We start from the raw sequence: 22,857 nt of genomic DNA on the forward strand, positions 1-22,857 counted from the left end.
AACATGACATCACATGATCTCTCAAATTGTAAACAAACCTGACATCACGTGATCCACAAATGTAAATAAACATGACATCACGTGATCTCTCAAAATGTAAACAAACATGACATCACGTGATCTCTCAAATTGTAAACAAACCTGACATCACGTGATCCCCAATGTAAATAAACATGACTTCACGTGATCTCTCAAAATGTAAACAAACATGACATCACGTGATCTCTCAAAATGTAAACAAACATGACATCACGTGATCTCTCAAATTGTTAACAAACCTGACATCACGTGATCCCCAAATGTAAATAAACATGACATCACGTGATCTCTCAAAATGTAAACAAACATGACATCACGTGACCTCAGTTTATTGAACTTTAGCTGAGGTCATTGACCTTTGGCAGGGGTTTGTTTACATTATGGCCGAGGTCATTGACCTTTGGCTGAGGTCATTGACCTTCGGCTGAGATCATTGAACTTTGGCCGGGATTTATTTACATTTTGAGGCGTCGGGTGATGTGAAGTTTGTTTATATTTCAAGGTACAGGACATTTTTATGAAGTACCGCGATCCCGAAATCACAATCCCGAAAAACTGGACCGGGGGTTTTTTTAAATTTGGCTGTATTTTCGATTCATTGTAGTAGATAATTATTTGGGTAAAATATTATAAATGAATTGAATAACCGCAGTGTTTTTGTACTCTTGTTGAAAAGAGTATTTCGGGATCACGAAATCACAATCCCGAAATTTGTGGACTGATTTTTTATTTATTTATAAAAATAAACACAGGTTCTTTCGCATTATAAAATATTGCTTTATTCGTTAGTAAAGTTAATGTATTCACTTAAATCTAATATCACTGTATCCACCGGGTTAAGCACTTAAGTTTACATAAATAACGTTACATTGCTTATTAACTATTTAAAACTGATCACAAGGTGATACTTCGGTTTTCATGGCAAAACGGCTATTCTATTTAAGTAGTAGACAATTAAAAAGTTTTCTTAAACTCGTAAGCGCCCTCCCATTCTAAGTGCTAAAATTCGTTATAAATACTCTTTGTACAATATGTTGGTTTCACGAAAATATAGAATATATACTCGAGCACAGCTAGTAATTGTAAGAAGAAAAGTTCAGATGCTTCACCATGAACTGCTTGGCATATTGCACGATCACATTGTTTGAGGTACGGAGTGAGAGCCGATGGCGTATCATAAAGTAGGCGGCGAGTGTGAATATTATATAGAACAGCACGAGGCAAGCAACCGAGAACATGTAGTTCAAATTCTCAAAACCGAGAATCATAAGCAAGAATTTCGACTTCTTAAACATACAGAATACTTCAGTATCCGGACAATGTAGATCCTCACGCTCGTAACCATAGAGAGCGGCGACCAGACCTTCCATGCCGTGACGCAAGTAGCTGAGTTGCATCAGATAGCGCATTAGTGGGTGTATATATACCGCTTTGCCATAGCCGATTCCATAACAGGAGAGCAGTATAAGTGGCACCGCGATAACTGGACCCATGAACATGGCATTCTGTAAGTGAACCGAGAGATAACTTAAGGGATAAACTAAGAATTTGTGCATTCGTTTATTACTCACCACCAGACTAAGGCGTGATGAGATTAAGAGACCCAAACTTTCCGACGTCATAGCGGTTAAGAAAGCTATCAAGAAGAGCATGCAAAAACGGAAAAGCTCCAAGGGTTGACTGGACATAATATAGACCATGATGAGGTAGATGGTGGCCAGCACGAACATAAAAGGCAATTTGGAGCAAATTAGAGCGGCATAGTATGAGCTCAAGTGATACCACTGATTGAAGTATTCGCGTTTTAGAAACTTCATCTCTGTCGGAACTGTTGGCAAAGGAGAAGAGGTTGTAAGTATGGAAAGATATAAGTCTTGAAAAGACGAACTTACATTGTAATAATACTGGCATCATCGGCAGATATAAGTACGCAATAATTATCGTAAAAGCGAAACCGAAATTGAAGAAAGCTTTTGAGGCATCATCGCCCACGCCTTTGTAGATGCCACCAACAATCAGCGCCAGCACGATGTTCATGTAGAAACGTAGCTTAATGTAGGACTGTAAAAAAAATTGTAAAACTCAGTTGAAACTTTTGCTAGTGTGGTGAAATAAGTAAGTTGAATATCGAATTTTTGATTTCGTGCTCAAAGACCCACCTTATCGCGCCACATCTGCACCATCATACGCATGAGCAGCAGTTTATATTGCATCCACCAGGTTGCTTTCTGCTTCAGCAATTTCGGATTGATTTCCTCTTCGAACTGTTCCAACTCATCGAACGACGAAGCACCGGAAGTTGTGTCTGATTTGTTGGTGACGTCAGTTTTGATTTGCCTGTACTCCCGTTGTGGCGTCCAGCGATATACCTTGCCATTTTCGATAGCGCCAACCATTGGTTCATGATACTGGCTGCCATATTCTTGGCAGGCAACCTCAATGACTGTGTAGAACAATAATGAAAAGAGTTCATACAAATATATTTGTTAATTGTCTGTCATGAAACTCACTAAAATCGGCCGGATTGTAAGTACGCGGACATGTGAGTCCAATATGCTGCACATAAGGCACAATGTTGGCGCCCGCACCCTGATAAATACACTGACCCTCGGCCAATATGTAAACCTTATCGAACATATCGAAGACTTTGGCGGATGGCGTGTGGATGGAGCAAATAACGGTACGCCCAGTGCGATGCGCAATACCGCGCAGCAGAGAGATACATTGCGAGCTGGATATGTCATCGAGACCACTAGGGAAGGAGAGGAAATTATAAAAATATGATGAGTTTTCATTTCACATAACTCACGTGGTGGGTTCATCGAGAAATATCACCGGTGGATTATTCACCAGCTCCAATGCGATACACAGACGTTTCTTCTCACCGCCGGACAACCGCAGCGTGATGGTATTCTGCACCTTCTTTAAACCCAACATTCTTAGTATCTCATCGATCTGCAAGCATGTGACTGTTATTTACCTTCTTCGAGGTATTTCACCACCTCAACTCACCACTTCCAACTTCTGCGCGTGACTCAACTCATTGCCCAACTTTAGGTGCGCGGCCAGCAGCATCGCCTCCAGCACCGTGAAGTGTGGATCCAGCACATCGTTTTGCATGATGTAGCGTGACATTTTGCGGAAAACGCGCATATCGCGCGGACTGTGATTTACGCAAATTTCACCGGATGTTTTCTTTGCGCTATCGATAAATATGAAATGTGTAATTGTAATAAAACTGTCATGAAAAGCGCAGCTAAACAAAGCAGATAAATGACATGTACAAGTTCGCCTGCGGTGGCGTGTAATTAAACTTTGTACTTGTCTATCATTACATACCCGTAGCCGGCGAGTAGATTCAGCAGCGTCGTTTTCCCCGCTCCCGATGGGCCCATAATGGCGGTTAGCTCGTGCGCACGAAACTGTCCGTTAATGCTGTGCAGCAACGGTTTCCGTGCTAAACGTTTTGTTTTGTTTTTATTTTATGGGAAAATAATTTATTAAAATTAGTTAGTTGTAATACTAGTGTGGGGTAATTATGACAACGTCATGTAAAATATATATGTAATTACTTTGCGAATAACTAATTTACTAGGAAAATGGGAGTTATTAGTTACGAAAACTCACGTTGATAAAAATGATAAAATTTTTAACCTTGTGAGTATGAATTACCTCCAAAGTACACGACAAAATTGATTAAGCATGGCTGTGCGTTTGAGGAGCTTAAATAACGGTCATTAGTGTAACATAATGGATTTAACGCTTAATTAGGTGCATCGGGTATGTAATAGTTCAAATGAAGTTTGGAGAGGGAATATTTTTATTTTCTGTCTGGGGCTGGTTGATGCATTCGTGTTATTTTGGCTTTAAAAACTATCTAAATTCTAATTGGAATGTAATAAAATGTATGAAAGAAGTCGGATTGACATATACGAGGTGTGTTCAAAAAATAATGGGAATACCTTAAAATTGTCAACTTTTGTCATTGTCAATTGTCAAAAACAATACCGTTACGATGTCCCACCCTCGATAATCGCCAAACATGACTCCGTGCGAATTTTTCCTATTTACAAAAATAATGAAAACCTAAAAGGGTCGTCGTTTTACAAGAATACGAGAAATCACTGAAAGAGCCAAAGATTATCACAAAAAATGAGTTTGAGAATTGATCCGACGATTAGAAGAAGGACTGGCATAATATTATGGAAATGGGGACTATTTTGAAGGCGACAATGTAATTGTAGACGAATGAATAAATATTAAAACAAGTAAGGAAGGGCTAAGTTCGGGTGTAACCGAACATTTTATACTCTCGCAATTTATTTATTTAACTTTATTAAAATTATATAATACACAATTTGACCCACATATTCGTCATATATATTGTATAAAGTCCATTGAAAGTTGGAAACCATAATGTTAGGTTAGAAGCACCGAGGTCCTCATGTTCGATATATGGGGCCTTGACAACCTATAGTCCGATTTCGGTGGTTTTTAGAATGGGGCTGTCACACTATAAACGTAGTATTTGTACAAAGTTCTGCATCGATATCTTTACTAGTGCTTACTTTATATATTGTAAAGTAAACGATTCAGATTGTCTTCAAAGTTCTGGTATATAGGAAGTAGGCGTGGTTGTGAAGCGATTTGGTCTATTTTCACAACATATCATTGGGATGTAAGGAAACTATTACAAACCAAGTTTCATTGAAATCGGTCGAGTAGTTCCTGAGATATGGTTTTTGACCCATAAGTGGGAGACGCCACGCCCATTTTCCATTTTGTAAAAAGATCTGAGTGCAGCTTTCATCTGCCATTTCTTATGTGAAATTTAGTGTTTCTGACGTTTTTCGCTTGTAAGTTAACCCACTTTTAGTAATTTTAAACCTAACTTTTGTATGGGAGGTGGGCGTGGTTATGATCCGATTTCTTTCATTTTTGGACTGCATTAGGAAGTGGGTAAAAAAAACGACTGCAGAAAGTTTGGTTTATATAGCTCTATTGGTTTGCGAGATATGTACAAAAAACTTAGTAGGGGGCGGGGCCACGCCCACTTCCCCAAAAAAATTACATCCAAATATGCCCCTTCATAGTGGGATCCTTCATACCAAATTTTATTTCCATAGCTTTATGGCTTAGTTATGGCATTTTATGTGTTTTCGGTTTTCGCCATTTTGTGGGCGTGGCACTGGTCCGATTTTTGGTAACCTTCCTATGGTGCCAGGAAATAATAGTGCCAAGTTTCATTAAGATATATTAATTTTTACTGAAGTTACAGCTTGCACAGACGGACGGACAGACAGGCATTCGGATTTGAACTCCACTCTTCACCGTGATCACTTTGATATATATAACCCTATATCTAACTCGTTTAGTTTTGGGTGTTACAAACAACCGTTATGTGAACAAAACTATAATACTCTGTAGCAACTATGTTGCGAGAGTATAAAAAGGAAGAAATTCTCGTTATTTTTTGAACAGAGGATTTTTTTTTAACTTTTTTGGGATACTCAACAGCTTAGACTCATTTCACTTACATTTCAAATTTGATGATATTTCTTATATGATTGAATTAGGGAACATCTAATGGTTAGTCGTTAATCGTTTCCAAATCGACGGTTTTCCCTATTTCGGTTCAGAAAGTTTCTCACAATAAAAAGTCAGTGAGCTTTCACATAGCTCGCCAAGCTCTTAAAGTTTATTAAGGAGTAGTTTACCAAGCTTGAAGAATGCCGATGAAAAATTGGTATCTTGATCAATTTGTATGTAGAACAAGTCGAGGAACATGTACTCAAATCAAACTTCGTTTAAACCACCTCAAGAACACTTTCTAGATCTCGTTACAACCTGTATTATATCAGCTGTAACTGTTAATTATTAAAGCCTGTAATCTGTAAAGATATTTTTAAACATTTCGGGTCAAAGTTGTAAGAAATGTAGTGTGTATTGCTGACGTCACTTGCTGATTTACGTCCGAATCAAAGTACACATTTCTTCAGTGCATTTAAGTTCAATTTTAACTCCGATGAAACAGCAATTTCCCTACAATTACTCAGCTCCACATTGTAATCAGCATGCATTTAGAGCCTTTGTCTATACCAATTGACTATTTGCATTAAAAAATTAACAGTTCATTTGCTATTTTGCTATTTGCACTCGCAGCACCGCAATTACTCATGCGGCTTCAGTCAAAGTAGCGCCTACACGACTCAAATCACATTTGTTTGCATCGAATATAGTCGCGTAGATTTGTATGCACAGGTGCTAGAGTATGTAACCTGCGGCGCTTGTGCTTGTAATCATCAGCAGTGGTAACTATTTTAGTCGCTACTTTGCCCCCGTAATGCCTACTGACTCATTCGTATTTGTTAAATAGTTTTCGTTGCAATTGTCAGCAAGTAATGCATAAGCACTTTTGTAAAGCAACCGCCTCTTGCGAGTTTGTAGTGAAGGGACTTTGAAGTTTTCAGTTCAGCTTTGGAGTGACACAGCAAATTATATACTTTTTTTTATACAAAAAGTCCTTAAAATGCCATTTAAGTGGACTACTGTTGGAAATATATTTGTAATGAGCAATAATTGCTGTGTGAGGTGGAGAATGGTCGAGAGTTTACTAAATTCACAGCATCAAGCAAATAATCAGTCACACGCATTTAGATCCCCGCATTACTGCCGAACAAGTTTCTTAAAGTTATAGACTATATCTCTTCTTGTTCCAAAGCATCAATTTCCTCACAGAGCTTAGTACATGTCATTTGGATTAGAGTTCTCAAGATTCTCAATGTTCGCGAGGTAGCCGACAGTATTAATCGAAAAGAGAAAGAGACAGAGAGCGATAGAGGTATTCTCTCTTCCCTGTGTTGAGTGCGGTTTTATCCAACCAACTCCTTCAAAATTTAAAAGAGGTTTCGAAAGCGAAAATTTGTACACCTACGGAAAATATAGTTCAACTTTTTTTGGTGGAGCGCGAAGTACAAATTTAATATTACTTTTTAAACTCTCAACTCTTATTAGATTAAACTCACCCTTCGTATGCACATCGTACACCTCGTAAGTTAGATCGCGAAACTCCAAATTGATTGCCGGCCAAGTGGGCAAGTACTTGAGGCCACTGCATGAGATATTATCGCCATCGCCCAAATCGACGCTGATCGCATTTATGTCGCTGCTGTAGCTGAGCGAAGTGCCGCTGGAGTGTGATTTACCGTAACTGTTGTACGAGTCACTGCAGCCGGTGTCTGTGGTCGAATCCATCCTGAAATCTGTTGGCTTTTAGCGAAGAGATTGTGAGTTGCAGCAAAAGCTACGGGAAGGTTTCGATCGTTGCGGTAGTTGTAACGGTTATTATTTTGTGGTTAGTGTTGTTTTTGTTATTTTGTTTGCAGCGATTGCACGCGAAAACGCGACTTCCTCGCTGGTGACTCTTGAGTTGTTTAGTATTGCTGTTGTTGTTGCTTGATTTTTGTTGTTTTTCGAAATGTTAACACACATGCATCTATGCTTGTGGCTTTTCTGGTGGCTTTTTGAATTGTTTGTTTTTGTATTTTTGTGTGTCTCTTCTCTGGCATAATCTGCGTTAACGGCAATATTGCGGCGATGATTGCGCCAATTCGTTGAGCCTGCTTCGAGCTGCGGCCTTTCTATTGCAGTGACTTTATTGCTGTAAGAAGAGCAGATTTAGCGGTTTACAAAACGAGATGACTCAATGTTTGTCGGCCAGAGATTAGTCTCTGTATCTACATAGGGTTGTTGTATCATATAGGCATAAGGGTGAATCGGTTTTAGCTGGAAAAATGCAGTTTAGCTGCGATTTAAACGATTTAAAACGATTTTCAGTGAGTCATAATGTTTTTATAAGAAATACAGTATTGTGCAAAAAATATGCATACAAGAAATTTTAATTTTATATTTATTTTTATTAATATTTAAACAATCTTAAGGTTTAGAAAAAATGCTTAAACAATTTTGAAAAAATTTTTTTTTTATTGCTTATATTTTGCTCAACACTGTACATATTGTTCAACTACTGCTCTAATTAAAAATAATATTGAGAATCTCATGTTGCTTTACACAAAGCAAATAAACATCAAATAATTGTAACAATAGAAATGAAAGCTTTGCTGAGAACGCACACACACACACACACACACACACATATAATTAGTGCAACTGTCATGACATGCCGCTTCTACACAGTTCGTTGAACTGCCATTGTTAGGCTTTTAGCTTGCAATTTATTTTTTATAGGAAAATATGTAATTACAACGAAATGGCGCTCGCAATTGCATTTAAATGATTTTTCTAAATCACATGCATACATTAAGTATTTGTTTGTTTGTATGTATTAATTATATGTTACTCATACGACAGGTAGCACAGGCGAGCACGCTAGCGTTGACAGCAATGCGGCATAAATGTGACATTTTACACTATACGGCGAACCAATGACATTAATTGTCGGTCATTGTGAGTATTTTCACTGACATTGTTGTAATTTTTTAGGCTCAATTGAGTGTCAAGCACGTGTCTACATTATTTAAAAAAAAATAATTAAAAAATAATAATAATTTTTTTTATAAAAAAAAATTTTATTAAAAAAAATATTTTTTATCAAAAGAAATAATTATTAAAAGAAATAAAAAAAATATTTCTTTTAATAAAAAATATTAAAAAAAAAATTTTTTTTATAAAAAATTATTATTATTTTTTTTAATTATTTTTTTTATTAATATGTTATTTAAAAAAAAAATTGTTAAAAAAAATGTTTTTATAGGTAATTAGGACATATTTTTGAGATCATTCACCCTTGAAATGCATAAATTTTATTTATTTAAACGCTTTTTAATAGATCATAATTATTTGTTGGCCATTTGTACTGAGAATTGTAATATTATTAGACGGATTTTATTATATAACATGTTACTAGGATTATGGGCAATTTTTTCATAGAAAGTACTTTCATATTTACTAAAGTATATACAAAAGACAGCTTGAGAAATCGTTAATTTACATGAGAGTCTTTGAGCTAAGCCAGGGTTGGCCCTAACATCGCTATAACAGGTCAATTCCCACGAAAGTAACTAGAACGGACCTGAGTTAATATTCAGCCAACGACACTGAACTTCCATTGAGGAATGTTTACTCCTTCATTCACTCCAATCTCTTTTCTACTTTTGGGGTCATTACTCCGTCAGTTGTTTTCTATCTTCAATGAGATAAATTAACGAACTCTTTATTGTAATTTCTCAATTAATTAGTGTGTTCAAAAGGGCAATCGATAATTAGTATTATTTCGCAACAAACTTGCCGTTAACTAGTTAAAATAATTTTTATAATAATTTAATTTTGTGAAAAATACATGCAAGTGCCACACACATAGTCATTGTATATATATATATGTAGTATAAATAATAAGTTTGTTGTTGTTACTACAGTTAATTGTATGCATTTAATTGGACCTTTCACCTAATCAATGCCAACTTAATAATTATACGTTAAATATCAATCATCTAACTTGCAAATTTGCATCTTGACGAAGGCACACGAAATGCGACTTGCGAATCATTCTATATGATCACCTGGGGGCAGCAGTACTTTTAGAAAACTTTAGAATATTTTAGTGCGCACTAATGCGTTTTGCTAATGTTTTCACGTGAATATAATTTAAAAGTTATTATAATTTATGTAATATCAATAATTTGATATTAATCTACAATCAATAAAAGCTCATAAATACGAAATGATTGGATTTTAAGTGGAAAAAAATTATAAAAAATAATTTTAAAAGGAAAAAATAATTTTAAATGGAAAAACAAAATGATAAAAAAAATTTAAATGGAAAAAAATAATAAATAAATATTTTTTCATATATTTTAATCTTTTCTACAATCTATGAATGACCAAAAATGTGTAGATCCGGGTACATTGTCTATTGTTCATTAATTCTTAATGAGTATATAGTATATTTGAAAGGGTATGTTTTGTCTACATACCTCTATGTATAAGAAAGCGATAATTTGCAAGGAATGAGAGTCTAAGCTTTTATGATTAATTCTAATGCTAAGAATATTTGAAAAAGAAAATTAATATTTATTATGTTTAATCAGGAAATATTATTTCCATTTTTGCACAAAACACTTTTGTTGTTTATGCTCGCTTCGTGCACAAATAAACAGCTGTAAGTAGGCGATTAGCGATTAGTGCTTTAGTCACTATCGCTATTTTCTTAAATTAATTGATTTCATTTTCATTAATTAACTGCAGCATGCGTAATGAGTTCACTGGCTCTCTCATATACATACATAGAATATAAAATAATATAAACAGATTATATAATATAAAAATATAATAAATATTCATGATTAGTTTAAAGCGACTTAAACAACAGTAATTAGTGTAAATCGTGCACACGTAAGCGCATAATAATGACAACTTGCATATTAAATAAATTAATAAAATCAGTTGTAAATTGTCGTGGCAGTAGGCGGTAAAGGAAATTAGTCACAATATTCCGCCTTAGCTGTCCAACTTAGAGTGTTTTGTTTAGTGCGTAATTCGAGTATTTCAGGAGTAGTAATTCAAATACGCGTATTTGTATTTGTTGGAGTAGTCAATAAGAGTAATTCTGAAGGTATGAGTAGAGAAAGTCACGGCTGTGGAGAAAAGGCGGCAGGAATTTTGACTTGAGATTTGCTAATTGACTCACTTTTAAATCAATTTTACATATTTACAACGATATTAACAGATTATTGTATAAAGTCTACGATTTTCAAATATTTACAGCCATAAATCTTAATTGAAGTGCATATGATTTTCGGAAGAAATACGACTGTCTGGAATTTATTTTCGGATTAAATTTTTTTAATGCAATTAAATTTACAAGTTCGTGTAAATGACATAATTAAAACGAATTTTACATTAGTAAAAAAATCGAAATTCACACGTAAAATTAAAAATAATAAAAAATGAAAAATCTGCATACTTTTGCCAGTAAAAATAAGGTGCAAACTGGATTTTAGTACAATATTTATTTTTTTAATTCAATAATCTCTTTTGGCAACAAATATATTAAAAAATTGCAATAAAATCTAATAAGTAGTCCAACTGGGTGCGCATAAATTTAAAGCCTACGCAATATTTCTGTATTTGTATAGCTATAATTAAGCACACGTGTTGCAGATCAAATGAAATAAATAAATGAAAAAATATATTTTTAAACCCCTCTACAACGATTAAGGTATCAGACTGTGTACAGACCGGGCAACTTTTGTGGCGGAATATATTTTATAAATAGTTATTTTCAGTATTCAGTGTTAATATTTTTGTATGTAAAATTTTATATAAATGCCAAAAAGTTTTGAGTGAAAGGTGCATGAATTTGAGAAATTAATATTTTATATTAGGTCTAAAATTTTACTTCCGCCGTTTTCCAATAGATGTCTCAAGGATCAAGCACTGATTGACTAAATCGATTTTTTTTATATCGATCGTGGACATTTGTGTCAACATTAACCCAACCAAATATTTTTTGAGATCTGTTTGCATCCGAAACTTATTCTCAACTGAAAAGATCGATTAAATCGACCCAACAAAATATTTTTAGAGATCCACAAACTTATTCTCAACTGAAAATGTCACTTTTTGAGCCGAATTCTCGACATTTGCGGGAAATTTTGCTTTTCTTTTTTAATTCCAAGAGAAGCGCGGCTGAGGCTCATCGACATTTGTAACCGTTTTAATAAAAAAAAATTAAATTTACAAAAAAACAAGTAAGGAAGGGCTAAGTTCGGGTGTCACCGAACATTTTATACTCTCGCAATTTATTTATTTAACTTTATTAAAATTATATAATACACAATTTGACCCACATATTCGTCATATACATATATTGTATAAAGTCCATAGAAAGTTGGAAACCCTAATAATAGGTTAGAAGTACCGAGGTCCTCATGTTCGATATATGAGGCCTTGACAATCTATGTTCCGATTTCGGTGGTTTTTAGAATGGGACCACCACACTATAAACGTAGTATTTGTACAAAGTTCTGCATCGATATCTTTACTAGTGCTTACTTTATATATTGTAAAGTAAACGATTCAGATTGTCTTCAAAGTTCTGGTATATAGGAAGCAGGCGTGGTTGTGAAGCGATTTGGTCTATTTTCACAACATATCATTGGGATGTAAAGAAACTATTACAAACCAAGTTTCATTAAAATCGGTCGGGTAGTTCCTGATATATGGATTTTGACCCATAAGTGGGCGATGCCACGCCCATTTTCCATTTTGTAAAAAAATCTGAGTGCAGCTTCCATCTCCCACTTTTTATGTGAAATTTAGTGTTTCTGGCGTTTCTCGTTATTGAGTTAACCCACTTTTAGTAGTTTTCAACATAACCTTTGTATGGGAGGTGGGCGTGGTTACAATCCGATTTCCTCCATTTTTGGACTGTATAAGGTAGTACCTAAAAGAAACGACTCTAGAAAGTTTCCTTGATATACCTTTAGTAGTTTGCGAGATATGTACAAAAAACTTAGTAGGGGAGGGGCCACTCCCACTTCCCCAAAAAAATTACATCCACATATGCCCCTTCTTAGTGCGATCCTTCATACCAAATTTTACTTCCATAGCTTTATTTATAGTTTAGTTATGGCAGTTTAAGTGTTTTCGGTTTTCGCCATTTTGTGGGCGTGGCAGTGGTCCGATTACGCCCATTTTCGAACTTAACCTTCTTATGGTGCCAAGAAACATGTGTTCCAAGTTTCATTAAGATATCTCAATTTTTACTCAAGTTACAGCTTGCACGGCGGACGGACAGACGGACGGACAGACAGACATCCGGATTTGAACTTTTCTCGTCACCCTGATCATTTTGATATATATATATATAGGGTTAGTTTTAGGACTTACAACCAACCGTTATGTGGACAAAACTATAATACTCTCGTAGCAACTTTGTTGCGAGAGTATAAAAACGGCGGAAGCAAAGTTGTAGACTTAATATAATGATAGAAGCTTCCCGAAGCGATTTAACCTTTGTTAATACAATAAGCAACATTGAAATAGCAGTTATCAATTATGGACACCTGAAGCTTCTCTGTGTGAACGCAGACTTAGTACTTTTATTTTTTTGTTATTTTAAATAAATAAATTTTTCAAAAGTTATTTGTGTACATATGTATAGAGAGTTGCATAACTATATTATATTATTTTGCAAAAAAATCCTAATCAGCAATCCTCTAATTAATTGACATACATCTTTTATGTAGTAGATTCTCTATTCTTATTTGCATTTCATTAATTTTTCCATGCTCAACTGCTTTATGATCTTCCGGCGTAAATCATTTCTGTTGTGCTTTCGTTTATATTTAGAATTTTGCAAAACTGATTACTCGTTTATTTTGACGGCTGGCTGTTTCAGCAATCAATTAAATATTATTTAATGTTTTTTTTTTTTCAATAAAAATAAATAAACTGTGAAAACACAAACAACAGCTGTATTATATCTTTGCCACTTGGTAGATTTTCGGCAGCTCAAGTGTTTGTTTATTTAAGTACGTACATACTAAGCAACGTTATTAAAACTACAAAACACTTAAATATCATTAATTTTAGTTGCTTCGAGCCATAAGAATATACTTGATTCCCGATTTTCGTTTTAGCACGTTTTTAATTATCACCGAGTTTGGGTTTTCTTTTGTTCTCGCCAGCTTGCCGATATGTGTTTTGGAATGTTTATTTGTTGTGCTAGTAGTGTTTTATTATTTTTTAAATATTTTTTTTTAATAAGTAATAGCGCTTAGTAATGTTTTCGTTGTTGTCTGCGCTGTAGAACATTAACTCAGGCTATGTAAATAGATATAAAGCACTGGATACACAAATAGTATAAATTACTGTATTTGCATTTGCATATTGTTATTTTTGTTGCTTAATTTTTACAACATAAAATTCTCAGAACTATCTTGCTTTTGTATTTTTTGAAATTTCTTTCCGCATTTTCTACAAATTAACAGTAATTCTATCTTAAAATCATACATTTACCCAATGCACCCTTATATAGTAATTCGCAATATTTAGAAAAATAATAAGCAAATCCAGACTTCAATAAGAATTTATTATCTTCGTCTTCATAAAGTCATTTGAAATTAAAATTAACACCTTTCCGCTGCTAAGCGTATATTTTAAATAAATAATGTTAATGTGATTTTTTGTGAAAACAAGTGCCTTATTTGTGTGTAAATGTCAGGCGATACATCAGCTGTGCTATACTTGACATATTTTCCTTGAAAAAGAAAACTCAATGCAATTGATATATTACTGTAAATGCGCATTAGGGAGGTGCTTTTTCACGGAAATCATGCTTTATACTACGCTTTTTTCAATCTTTAAGGAAGTATGTAATTCAAAGATACAAAATTTTAGTGACAGTGAGCTCAATAAATCAATATTAAATGAAATGTCGAGGATATTCTACCCACAGCTAACAGCTCTGCTAGATAATTGTGCTATTTGCTTGTCTTCCTATTTTTGGAGTACTCATTTGGTTTAATAACATGTTCAAACAGCTTAATTAAATGAGACAATTAAGAAATATGTATACTCATACTATTAGCAGACTGTTAATTTTTCATTCAGTAGCTTTCAAAACGCAAATCAAATATATTTAAAAACAATAAAAAACGTTTTTCTTTTAGTAACTATGTGTTTAAGCAAATCTAAAGTCGTAAGAAAAAGTAAATAAAAAAACATTTTACTAGTTCTTTTTAGCCGGGTTGTTTGCTAGAAACATTAAGGTTATATAGTTAACCGATCTATACAATTTCTTCGGAGATTATATTTTTACCTTAAGCAGTAATCCATGCCAAATTTCGTGAAAATACCACGTCAAATGCGAAAATTTTCCATACAAGCCATTGATTCCGATCGTTCGGTTTGTATGGCAGCTATATGCTATAGTGAACCGATCTGAACAATTTTTTCGGAGATTAAATTATTTCTATGAGCAATAACTCACACCAAATTTCGTGAAGATATGTAGTAAAATGCGAAAATTTTCCATACAAGCCATTGATTCCGATCGTTCCGTTTGTATGGCAGCTATATGCTATAGTGAACCGATCTGAACAATTTTTTCGGAGATTAAATTATTTCTATGAGCAATAACTCACACCAAATTTCGTGAAGATATGTAGTAAAATGCGGAAGTTTTCCATACAAGCCCTTGATTCTGATCGTTCAGTTTGTATGGCAGTGGTCCGATATTGGCAGTTCCGACAAATGAGCAGCTTGTTGAAGAGAAAATAACATATGCAAAATTTCAAAACGATATCTTAAAAACTGAAGGACTAGTTCGTATATATACAGACAGACGGACATGGCTAAATCGACTCAGTTCAACATACTGATCATTTACATATATACTTTATAAGGCCTCCGACGCTTCCTTGTGGGTGTTACAAACTTTGTGACAAACTTAATATACCCTGTTCAGGGTATAAATATAAAGATTTTATTAAAACCGGTCCAGCCGTTTAGGAAGAGTTCTGTGACATACACAGTATATAATTATTAAAAAAAAATGTTTAACCCTTAAATGCATGAGGTCACCAATATATAGGCTTCCGACCACTTCGTTAGGCACTGTCAACTGAGTATAAACTTTTGAAAGAAATATATATGACCCTTAGTGAGTAAATCAAACTGCGATACAGATTAATTTGATCGAAATATAAAGCCTGAATGCAGTCCTACTTATCAAACATTTTTTGCTAGATTTCTTATGAAAACGATTAATTTTATCATTTTATACACACCATCTTTTCAATTTCATTAGTTCACAGCGTTGCATAAGGATTCTTACAGAAATTTATTATTAATTGAATACTAATGAAGTAATTAGTTAATCGCTGATGGTAAATTGAGTAACTTTAATTTACGAAAATTATTTTAATTGCTCAATCAGGATTCTCTATGGATGTGTTTTGGTCATTTATAAGGGTTGCTATTGCATGACGCGGCACTACAGTTATTATATAGATTATATGAGCTGTTAGAAACACTAATCAAATTAAGGTCTTTTGCAAAATAGATTAACACCTTAATGTCTGTCGCTCAAATGAGTTTGTAAAATGGCACAATTCTGGCATAAATTTGCTTTCAAATAGCATGTATTTTGCCATGGAATTGACTTTAGTTTAAGGTTTAATTTCTGCTTTTATCTACATTTTGTTTAAAAATAAAAGCGACAAGGCAAAAGTTTCGAATAAAAATTATTTGTTTTTTATAATATTTTTTTTTACAGCTTTTTATTGTTGAATATAGTATGTATAACAGTGCTAATTTCTTTCATCAGAGGCCGTTGTTTCATTTTCATCCACCAAGTAGTCTCAAGTTCAAATAAATCATTATCTTTTCTATTTAAAGCTCTCGTAGCTTTCATATATTCATCTTCTTTATTATCAATGCAATTTTAAATTTCTGTCAGAGCCGGTTTAGAAGTCAAGCTATGTCAGTGGGTGTCAGAGTCTACTTTCCATATAAGAATGTTATTAAATTAAATAAGGAAAGATTCTTTAACAGGGGCAAAATATATAAACTTTAATAAAGCATAAATCTATTCGATTTATTTTGATACAAATTTAGTTTAATTAATTAATTGAACTCCATTCAAACAATTCAAAGGGCACTCAATTATAAAAAATCAAGTGAATTAAGATAATTTAATACGAAAAGCGACCTCTTCAAGCCTAATCAAATGCGTGAAATAAATTAAATGAGCGTTCACACACACATATATACACATTATTGACGTAAAGAAAGCACAATACGAAGACAAAGACACACAGAAATTAATTTTTGGGTCGAAATTTCAGTTCATTAACGCACAAACACTTCAAAAGCTACCAAGAGCACTTTATAGCGACTTGGAAACAGCGACTTCCGAAATAGTTTATTACAGTTCACACTAAATTGAGCTACTTCCAGCTAATAATATGGAAACACATGTCGAGAATCGAATAGAACACAATAAAAACCGATTCCAACACCACAGACAAACATACATTTAGGCGATAAATACCTGCATTAAGCATTTTATTGTCTGTCTATTTGGTTATGATTTCTTATCACTTCATTTATATGAAACTAATAAACACATGTTTTTGTAAATATGTTGTTGCTACGAAAACAAATACACAAAGTTCAGTAATATTATATGTATGTGGGTGTGTGTGTGCTTAAGAGAGGAGGCACAAACGCGCTGGACACACTCCGGACGAATAACGTACTGTCTGTTGCGCGTATCACTTTATTATCGGTTGCCGAGGATGGTTGGTGGGTCGGTTGTCGTTGCGATCGAATGGGCGGTCAAACGGCGCTTTGAGTTAGACGCGTTCACTCGTTGCGCGTTGAAAAACCAAACTGAAAAGTTCGCTTTCCAACTGTCAATTGAAGCGGCGACCGCAGTGCCGGCTATAGCTAGCAATGGGAACCGTAATTACAACAACAAATGCAAGTGTAGTGAGAAATTGTGATAACCCAGTCAACATGAGAGCAGGCGCTGGTTATATAAATAATATATGTAGAAGGAATCTTAAGATTCTATTGGAGGTTGAGGAAGAATCATATAACCGCAAAAATCTCCATTTTTCATATATCAGCTGAACTTAATACTTTGTCGTCCGACGTTACTCTCAAGTACCATATTCCTTTTTGCGCTTTTAAACGGAACGGTTAAATTTTTGATAACATGCTGACATGCTAACATGCTAACGGTACTGCAAAGTACAAAATAAAAAGCAGAAACGTCACTATTTGTCAAATATTTTATATTTTTGCCTTAGAGGTTCATTGAAATTCGGTTATTTATATTGTGAAGACAGATTAGAAAAACGATTTCTTTTTGGCCTTGGTCAACAAGGGGTTAAATGTACTGAAATCGATATTCCACCATTGTTGAAAGCTTTAAAGACGGAAATCCATTATACAACAACAAATTATTGAGTGAAAGACTAATTTTCTTGGTTCTGGTAAACTATTATCAACAGTTTTATACTACAGAATCCCTTACTGATGTTTGGAAATAGGTTCTAGAAATCTAAACTCAGTTATTGACGACCTCTTTTCGACAATCTATCATGTCCAACAGGATCTAAAGAAATTTCTCACTCTCATCTGTCATTTCAATGAACAATCCGTCATTCCAAAATCCCTCCATACTTCACTAGTATTCCCAGACAATAAAATTCGAAGAAAAGGTCATTGAAGACTTATTCCTAAACTCGATGAGTATTCTGAAGCAATCACTATTTTTTTAAATTTTTTTTAACTCATTTGGTTAACTGGGTTATGCTCTCCATTGAACGCTAGCAGTACCTCCATATATACTAATATGCACATATAATGTGACTACTAGAAGAAATACAGCACTCTACTTTAATAAATAATATAAATATGGTTTATCAAATAATATTCTAGCAAAAAAAGCAAAAGTATTTCACTCGAGCGTGTTCTTTGGGCGTTCGCTTATACTCACATCCGCGTATGCTATGTAGATACTGATATGATTGAAGCGTTGCATCGTGTGTACTTCAGAGATATACTCACACAGAAACATATGTACAAACCCGAACACAGAGTTACATACTTTCTTATATTGAGCACCAGCGACTTAGCGGCGTATCTCGATCGGGCAGACATGCAGTCGGAGAGCGCATTACCAGTGCAGTAAGAATGTGTAACTACTGCATAATGCAAAAAACATAATGAGAATAAGAACGAAAATCAATTAATAACAAATACATGTTTGTATTAAATAAAAATCAATAAATTATTGTTATAGTAGCTTATGCTCGCATTCTAATCGCGGAAATTCAATTGCTCCAATTGCGACTTTCTGCTCCATTAATATTCAATTATTGCAAATATACCAACTATATTAGCTTCAGCTTAGTTCTTAGTAGCAGGCATGTTTTATTCTTACTCATAAACAAGAATTTTACATAATGGCGCGATTTGCAGGTGTACTTGCATTCCTTAGTGAGTAATAATAGTTTTTGTTTATGGCTATTTAGAATAGAATCAATTATGAGTCTTAAATAGAGTAGATACTTAAGAGTAATATACTTATATTTCCATCATAATTCCTGTTTAATTAAGTTATTTCTTATAGCATTTAATACATACGATGTGTGTTCAAAAAATAACGGGAATTAAAAAAAAATCCCTATTTCCAAAAATAAAGAAAACCTAAAGGGACGTCGTACAAGCATACGAGAGGAATCGTTGAGAGAGCTACTAAAGGCTTTCGGAGTAGTCTACTTTAAGAGGGGTGGGAGGGGGGGGGGTGTAAGGTTTGACAACTTTTTTCCATTTTTTTTCCTGAACCATCAACATCTCAAGAATATTGTGTTAAAGTTTTAGGTCATTCGGAGAAAAACTAACGAAGTTACAGCAGGTTGAATAACGGTACCTCTAACTTAGGTTTATGCGCCTAAATAGGTCGATTTTTTCGTCTAAAATCGTCATTTTGGCTTGAAAATAGTACCAAAAATTGAAAAATTAAAAAAAAAAAACTCGACGTCAATTGAAAGATAAACTAATAAACTAAAGAAAGCATTTTGATTTTTTGGTTTCGGATGATCCAGTGATGCTGTAGGCTGGTCACCGCACAAAAACTTCTTTTCAAGGTGCCTGCAGAGATCGACGATAAATCCGTTATTCCTCGCTATTTTTCGATACAACTTTTTTTAAGTATCCTTCAAATGTTGTATTTTCATATAATAATAAGTAAAATAAACCTACACCAATAATTTTTTCTAAAAAAATTCATGAAAAAAGGTTTTTTTTCGACGAAACAAACCTTACCCCCCCTTATTATAGAATATAAATATTTTTTTATGGTGTAGTGATCTGCCATGTTCGTCCATAAGGACATTTTGATTCCATTCTAACTTGAGCCTCTTGGTTGAGTCTTGTTGGAAGAATCTCCAGGAAATATTATAATATTATCTACTTTACTGAATAAATTTTAATGAATACGCTTAGCTCATTTAAATTTTTAAAAATTTTGTGAATTATTGCTCTGCTCTTTCACTTAAAATATTACTCATCTCTGTAGCATTACTTTTCCAACATACTGTCAAGTCGAGCGCTCTCGCAGTGCACTGAACACACGCGAATAAGCTTCGTGAAAAAGCCGGCTAACGGCGCTAACATTTCTTTATCACTCACATTTGAGTATATTTTTTGTAATTGAGCGAAATTGAGGCAATAATAAATTCATATTTGCACTACAAATACTATTTTCACCGTTTGCTTTTGTGCCTGCCTTCGTCTCTGCTGTTAAGGCGTCTTTCTATGAAATGTTGCATGCAACAAGTATATGTAGCAATTTGTAGACAACACTTAACCTACTCACTCACATTCAATTCCGCTATTTTGAGTGACTTTTACCGCAACAACACACACTCATACGCACAATTTATTTAACAAAAATTGAAAGAGTTTGGCGGGAATTTGCTTTTGCATTGACTTTATCTTTGAGTGGTAAACAATAGTAAGGGGTATGGATATATAGACACACAGTCATACATACATACATACATATATCTTTATCTGTATTGTCATATCTTTTCTTTGTTGAAAACGCAGATTTCTTTCACATCTCGCATAAAAGCGGCGTGGCGGAAACGGCGAAAATTGTGTAAGGACGCATGAAGGAAAATCTTTTTGCGTCTTAAAGAGCCAATCAACTCTTGAAGTACTGTTAATCGGCGCTGCGTGGAAAGCGAACAAATGGCGCATAATTTGCCAAGCGTTAAATGCACGTACTGATGAGTACATATATATTGTAATATAGTAGATAAATAGGTACTTGTGTGTGTACAGGCACGAACTTTGGCAGTGGGAAAGTTTAGCGCAATTTACTGCTGTACTAAAATACAGTTATTTATTTTCATGAAGTACATAGATATGTCTGTATGCAAATTTTTTGCACTTCGACTCATTTTAAAATGTAAAGTTAAATATTTTATTGCAAAAAGAAACAAAATATATTTTTCAAATAAATTAGGTGCGGATATATATACATATGTATATACATATGTATGTACTATATATTTACCGGTGTGTTTATTTTGACACGTTTCGAATTGCTTAATAGTAATCAGTAAAATATTCGCAAGAGATTCCGATATTTCAATATAATATACTGACTGGATAGTCATGTATAGTCAGTCTATATGTTTAAATTAAATTAAAAAAAAATAAATAATATTCCGATCTAGAAATATTAGTCTTAACTACATACGTTAAACCGGATAATTTTTTCATGGTATATTAAGGGAGAAACTCTTGCTATCCTCATTTTAACCGTGACACCAGATCACCGGTAGTTAAACTATGTGGATAAGACCAATTCAATTTTAAATTTTGAAAAATTGTGCTAAAAAATATCTGGATTAACGAATATTAAGCATATCTTCGATCAGATATTCTAATAAATCACGCAAACTAATATTAAACGTTTATCCATGTTATCCGGACTTTATCCGGATATTATCCGTGCAACCGGATAACTCCAAAATATATTCGGATAATCGATTATGCGGTTAACGACAATACTAGTACAAAATAATGCCAAAATCACGGCCGAATGGGCAAAAAAAAATGTGCGAAAGCACATACCCGCACTTTGCACCAGATATTTTATCCAAAACGACAGCCAAATTCGCGGATAAAAAAATACAGACTCTATGGTATGAATGACGCCGTTATTTTAAGAAATATGACACATATTCGCACGAACACTTGAATTATTATTTTGTTGAAGGCGTATCTTACAAGTACACTGTGTTATCCCCTGTACATTGGACGCGCAGTTTTAAAAACAAAGTCAATATAATATATGTCATTGTTTGATACAAAATTTTAGTCCCAAAAACCGAAATGACGCTGATAAATAATTTGGGTAAATGTGTTGTTATCATTTAAAATTCATGTCAGTCTTGGCCTATTTGGAAGGCGTACGTGATGATACCATCTACTTACTCACAAAGCCAGCATGCGCCTAGGCACTGATATACTGCTGCACTTGTACTATATCGCACTGGAAATCACACACAGAGAAAGAGCGCGAGGAAAATTGCTTTTACGTAGTGAAACAATTAATCACTGCTGTTGTTAGTGTTGTTGTTGATGGTGAAATGTTTTATTAGCGCTACGTTAACATGCTAACCCGTTGCAGTTGAATGAACTCGCTACAATAAGCACATATTAGCAAGTCTCTAGTTTGATATACTTATATGTGTGATTTAAAGTACTCGACAGCGCCGGCAATCAACAGTTGAGTGCAAAATAAATAAATCAACAAAGAATTGTTGGGAAAATGCGCCACTCGAAATGTAACACTGTGTTAGCATGAACTGTAATGTCTAACAACCGCTTTGACCGTTTATTTTCCTGCCACAAATACTTTTCACCGCCTCTTCACTGTTGACCTTCTTACTTTTCACCACAATGAGCGTCTTTTTTGCACACGTTCCATATTGCCACTAGTGACTGTGACTGAGTGAATTGTGTTGCCGCGACTTGTTGCATTGACCGACGAAAGCTGACTGAAAGCACAAACCGCAAAATGGCAATAAACGCTTTCCCGGCGTGGCGGTGGCGTAGAAATGACGCAAAAATATTCCGCAAATATTGAAACATTTAATGCTGCCAAGTGGGTAAGTGCTGATGATTATCGTACCATATTGTGGTAGTGGAGAAACAGCTGGCGGACAAGCCGAAGAAAGCGTGCAAGAATCGTTCTTGCATGAC

General features: G+C 34.3%; 1 protein-coding gene across 4 annotated transcripts; it reads right to left on the reverse strand.

Annotated features, from left to right (window-relative positions):
* Positions 1-792: 792 nt before the first annotated feature.
* Positions 793-22,652, reverse strand: LOC105213062 (ATP-binding cassette sub-family G member 1). 4 transcript variants are annotated; one of them, XM_054226909.1, is made up of 10 exons: positions 22,087-22,652; positions 7,065-7,699; positions 3,379-3,496; positions 3,052-3,241; positions 2,849-2,994; positions 2,550-2,791; positions 2,199-2,482; positions 1,932-2,100; positions 1,611-1,867; positions 793-1,544 (listed from the first exon to the last, which is right to left on the reverse strand). In XM_054226909.1, the coding sequence occupies exons 2-10, from the start codon at positions 7,291-7,293 to the stop codon at positions 1,113-1,115; spliced, it is 2,067 nt and encodes a 688-aa protein (XP_054082884.1). In that variant the 5' UTR covers positions 7,294-7,699; positions 22,087-22,652; the 3' UTR covers positions 793-1,112. The 4 variants fall into 4 exon arrangements, with proteins under 4 accessions (XP_054082884.1, XP_054082886.1, XP_011183901.1 ...); XM_054226911.1 differs by having other exon boundaries at positions 22,544-22,639; XM_011185599.3 differs by lacking the exon at positions 22,087-22,652 and adding an exon at positions 17,117-17,480.
* Positions 22,653-22,857: the final 205 nt, after the last annotated feature.

This window comes from Zeugodacus cucurbitae, chromosome 3 (assembly GCF_028554725.1).
Source record: "Zeugodacus cucurbitae isolate PBARC_wt_2022May chromosome 3, idZeuCucr1.2, whole genome shotgun sequence".
In the NCBI taxonomy this organism is placed as follows: Eukaryota; Metazoa; Arthropoda; class Insecta; order Diptera; family Tephritidae; genus Zeugodacus; species Zeugodacus cucurbitae.

Coding starts and splice junctions, on each gene's coding strand:
- LOC105213062 (XM_054226909.1), bottom strand. CDS start 7,293: ATGGATTCGACCACAGACACCGGCTGCAGTGACTCGTACAACAGTTAC. Junction 3,242..3,378: donor AATCTACTCGCCGGCTACGG/GTATGTAATGAT, acceptor ATTTATCGATAG/CGCAAAGAAAACATCCGGTG. Junction 2,483..2,549: donor TTACAATCCGGCCGATTTTA/GTGAGTTTCATG, acceptor TGTTCTACACAG/TCATTGAGGTTGCCTGCCAA.